We start from the raw sequence: 4,896 nt of genomic DNA on the forward strand, positions 1-4,896 counted from the left end.
TGCTGCCCCCTCGGCCGGGTCCCCGCTGGCGGCCCTGGGGAGGGCGTCCGCACTGGGGGCGTAACTGGTGTTTTTGTGGGGAACTTCCAGGTGTCGATTCTCTTTTGCCGAAAGAAAGAACTTGACTGACATCCGAAATGGGAAAGGAGAAGACCCACATCAACATCGTCGTCATCGGCCATGTCGATTCTGGCAAGTCCACCACCACCGGCCACCTCATCTACAAATGTGGTGGTATCGACAAGAGGACCATCGAGAAGTTCGAGAAGGAAGCTGCTGAGGTGTGTGAGCCTGTGACATCCAGCAAAATTGCGGTGGTGCAGGGATGAATAAAGAGATTTAGTTGCAAAACTAAGTTGCAGACTGTCCTGTGGCCACAGGGAGGCGGTTTGGTTGCAACTGTCCCAGTAGCTGAACGAGTGCGTAAGTGTTGTGTGGCCACAGGGCGGCAGTTAGGTTGCAGTTGTCCCCGTAGTTGAAAAAGCGCTAAAGTGTTGAATCCGCCATTATGTTAGTTGGCGAGGCTCAAATTGTGAAGTGTCAAATGAGGGAAAAGAGGTAGTCTAAAGCTACACCTGCATAATTATGTCTGGAATCCTAATTTAAGTGCAGTTTAAGCTTCAGTCTTTGCATACATGTAGTCGAGGATAAAATTAAAGAAATTGTTGTGATAAGGTATACTTCTGAAAATGAGAAAGGTATGGATTTTGTTGTTAAAACCTGGAGAAAGTCTTACTGATTGTACTTTTTTGTTTTCCTTTTTTTTTTCTGTGTAATAACAGCATAGGTCTTAATAAGCACATCACAGAATGAAATGTAGTGAACATAAGGCTCAGTGGTAGTTAAAATGTTGATTATCTCAGGGACTGCATTAGTTAGCTCAAATTTGTAGAGGACATTTGATAGTAGGGTTTAGGCTCAAGAGATCTATCATAAAGATGTGTTAGTGCAGTTAACAAGCTGTCAAGAGATATAAACTGTCAACAGGTTAAATAACGGAAAACAGTTGGAATCTCTCACTAGTAGTGCCAAGTGTATCTTGTTGCTTGTTTTACAAGCAGCAACATTTTCCAGTATTAAACCACTTACTATTCTTAGATTTTGCTCTACAGCCAGTGTGTGATCATTCTGAAGTAAATGCAAATACATATTTTTAAAAAAAGGGGAAAAAAACGCAGGGTGTTTTTTGGTTTTTTTAATCCATAGATGGGCAAAGGTTCCTTCAAATATGCCTGGGTCTTGGACAAGCTGAAAGCCGAACGTGAGCGTGGTATTACTATTGATATTTCCTTGTGGAAATTTGAAACAAGCAAATACTACGTCACCATCATTGATGCTCCTGGACACAGAGATTTCATTAAGAACATGATTACTGGAACTTCCCAGGTACGTAAAGAGAACTAAGGATTTTGGGAGTTCGGGCAGGTTGTTCCTTGGTTGGTTGGGGGGGTTCCCCTGATACAGTGATACATGTGCAAGCATTGTAATGAGGGGGGCGTTTCTTTCTTTTCAAAGGCTGATTGTGCTGTCCTGATTGTTGCTGCTGGTGTTGGTGAGTTCGAGGCTGGTATCTCCAAGAACGGGCAGACCCGTGAGCATGCCCTTCTGGCCTACACCCTGGGTGTAAAACAGCTGATTGTTGGTGTCAACAAGATGGATTCCACCGAGCCACCTTACAGCCAGAAGAGATACGAAGAGATTGTCAAAGAAGTCAGCACTTACATCAAGAAAATTGGCTACAACCCAGACACTGTAGCTTTTGTGCCAATTTCTGGTTGGAATGGAGACAACATGTTGGAGCCAAGCTCTAACGTAGGTTTGACGTTTGTTTATATTAAGAAACTAAATTAGGATTACTGAGATAAACTATGCAATATAGGAGAATACACATATATTTTAGTAGTTATGTTTGGAAGTGCCGAGGTCAAAAATCAAATCCTAGCACTTCAGAAATTCTTATGTGCAATAGTACACCAGGATGATACTAAGATACACCACTTGGTCTTTTCTAGCCTTGTGCCATTAAAATTGGCAGACAGTTGATGCCTGAGCTTTTTTTTTGTTACAGATGCCCTGGTTCAAGGGATGGAAGGTTACCCGGAAGGATGGCAATGCCAGTGGAACCACCCTCCTCGAAGCTTTGGACTGTATCCTGCCACCAACTCGTCCAACTGACAAACCTCTGCGTCTGCCTCTTCAAGATGTCTACAAAATTGGCGGTATGTGTTCTCCGTAATGTTGCTCACTTGCCAGCAACAGCTAATGTATGGGATGGAAATGCAGTTGTTTGCCTGAGAACTGTTTTTTCAAGTGGAAAATGTAGAATATTGTCTCAAGTGTTTTCTCCCGTAAGGGCATGTATTTATTGAGCTGAATTACTAATGTTGCTTCTCTTTTGCAGGCATTGGTACTGTACCAGTTGGCCGTGTGGAAACTGGTGTTCTGAAGCCAGGCATGGTGGTTACATTTGCCCCTGTCAACGTTACAACTGAAGTAAAATCTGTTGAGATGCACCACGAAGCCCTGAGCGAAGCTCTGCCTGGTGATAACGTTGGCTTCAACGTTAAGAACGTGTCTGTGAAAGATGTTCGCCGTGGCAATGTTGCTGGTGACAGCAAGAACGATCCTCCAATGGAAGCTGCTGGCTTCACTGCACAGGTAATTTTTGCAGCTGTTTAAAGATGTTTGAAATGTAGCTCTGGATTGTGAAATACTAGTGTCTTGCTCTTTCTTACTAGTAGGCTAAGATACAAAGTGACATAGACTTGTGTTCTGAGATGTATTTGCTTGAAGCAAATCACGTGAAAGCCCTGGCTTTGTAAGACACATTAGTATTTGAAATTATCCTGGTGTTAACTTGGCTTTCTTGGTTTTCTAGGTTATTATCCTGAACCACCCTGGCCAAATTAGCGCTGGTTATGCCCCTGTGCTGGATTGCCATACTGCTCACATTGCGTGCAAATTCGCTGAGCTCAAAGAGAAGATTGATCGTCGTTCCGGCAAGAAGCTGGAGGATGGCCCCAAATTCCTGAAATCTGGAGATGCTGCCATCGTTGATATGATCCCTGGCAAACCCATGTGTGTTGAGAGCTTCTCCGATTATCCTCCTCTGGGTAAGACATCTGCTAAAAACGTGTTGATCCTGATCTCTGGAAAAGGCGCTCCTTGATTTCTAATATCGGGATGTAGCGTGTTCTGTAAAACGCTATTGAAAGCTGTGACTTCAGTAGAAACTTCGAAGTGGAACCAAAATGTCAGCAGTACAGGGGTACTCTCTAGATAAGCATGTATCTCTGTCCCAGCCTCATGCAGTTTGCTGTCGTAGAGCGGTATTTGCTCACTTACCCCACGTTGCGTGTTGCTGCTGTGCGGATAATGCTGTGGGTACGTAGCCCTAGACAGAAGTCATAAAACCTGTTTCTGCTTTCAGGTCGTTTTGCTGTGCGTGACATGAGACAGACGGTTGCTGTTGGTGTCATCAAGGCAGTCGACAAGAAGGCTGGTGGAGCTGGCAAGGTCACAAAGTCTGCCCAGAAGGCCCAGAAGGCTAAATGAAAATTCTGTACATCAGCTGCCACCTCAGTCTTAATCAGTGGTGGAAGAACGGTCTCAGAACTGTTTGTCTCAATTGGCCATTTAAGTTTAATAGTAAAAGACTGGTTAATGATTACAATGCATCGTAAAAGCTTCAGAAGGAAAGGAATGTTTGTGGACCATTTGTTTCGTGGCAGTTTATTAGTCTTTAAAATCGATAAATTTTTTAAAATGGAAACTTGACCAAAAATCTGTCACAGAATTTGAGACCATTAAAACAAAAGTTCAATGCTATGTCTCTGTGTTCTTTGGGTTAATGTTAAGTTTATAGAAAAAACTATATATAGTCCTGGTGGGATCAGAAAGGATAAATGTTACTTGAGTATGTTCAGAAGTTGCAAAACAAATACTCAAATTTATTGTTTCTGAAGAATAGAGGAAAATTCAGCTGCGGGTTTAGTTTTAACTGATCTAAGCCTTAAAAAAAATCTACTTCTGTGGTGCTTTCTTCTTTAAAGATGGTTTCTAGATTGGATAGCACAAACTCCAGGTAACAGTTATGGTATTTTAGTGCATTCTGTGATGCATTGAGTAAACCAAGAAAACTTTATATTTGGGAGGAAGTGTGAACAAAAAAGACATTTAACCTTGAAAAAGCATAAACAAAGAATCAAGTGTTGGGTTTCCCGTAAGTCTTGTACACAGATGTTTCTAATTGCCAACAGAAACAGCTGGGTTTTTTTGTGGTTTTTTTTTTTTTCCCTGGGGAACTGATTGACTGTTGTAGATCTTCCAAGATTAAACACTTATATATAAATGTTTTCTAATATATATAGTAACACATTCAATAGCTAAATTTCAAAAACAAATTTTGTTCAGAAGGAGGCTTTCATGCTTGTCAGGTAATCTCTGACCCACCATTACAGCGTCTTGCTCAGTTTTTATTTCGAGCACAAAGCCGAGACAGAAACCGGCAGGTATTTCCAGTGACTGCCAACAGGATAGTGTTTGTACCTGTCCTGCGTGGTGGTTTTGAATTTCTGAACTTTGGGTCAAGGATGTTTGTAGGATGTCTGCTGGGAGAGCGTACTGGTGCGTTTCCCAGAGCAATGCGATAAAGGCATGCTGCTACGTCAGCACCAAACGACATGGCAGGACTGTATACTTGCTATCTTTTTAACAATGGGGTTGAAGATTTGGACCAGTCAGTTGAAGTGGAATTGGGTAACCAGGACACTAGTCCTGAAGATTACTGTTAATTACTAGATAAATAATCCAAGTAAAACATTTCAGACTGTAAGGAATGCCAGCTGAAATAAATGGGGATTCCAGAATATAATTAAAGTCTCAGTCTCACTTTGA

The 4,896-nt window shown here is 42.1% G+C and overlaps 1 protein-coding gene across 1 annotated transcript; it reads left to right on the plus strand.

The window, feature by feature from the left end:
* The first annotated feature begins 68 nt into the window (after positions 1 to 68).
* On the plus strand, positions 69 to 3,828 carry EEF1A1 (eukaryotic translation elongation factor 1 alpha 1). Its single transcript, XM_009580276.1, has 7 exons — positions 69 to 281; positions 1,207 to 1,386; positions 1,516 to 1,812; positions 2,069 to 2,219; positions 2,402 to 2,658; positions 2,879 to 3,113; positions 3,431 to 3,828. Exons 1-7 carry the CDS (start codon positions 138 to 140, stop codon positions 3,553 to 3,555), a joined length of 1,389 nt encoding a protein of 462 aa, XP_009578571.1. The 5' UTR covers positions 69 to 137; the 3' UTR covers positions 3,556 to 3,828.
* The last annotated feature ends 1,068 nt before the right edge of the window (positions 3,829 to 4,896 follow it).

Source organism: Fulmarus glacialis, unplaced genomic scaffold (genome assembly GCF_000690835.1).
Source record: "Fulmarus glacialis isolate BGI_N327 unplaced genomic scaffold, ASM69083v1 scaffold26746, whole genome shotgun sequence".
NCBI classification, from domain to species: Eukaryota; Metazoa; Chordata; class Aves; order Procellariiformes; family Procellariidae; genus Fulmarus; species Fulmarus glacialis.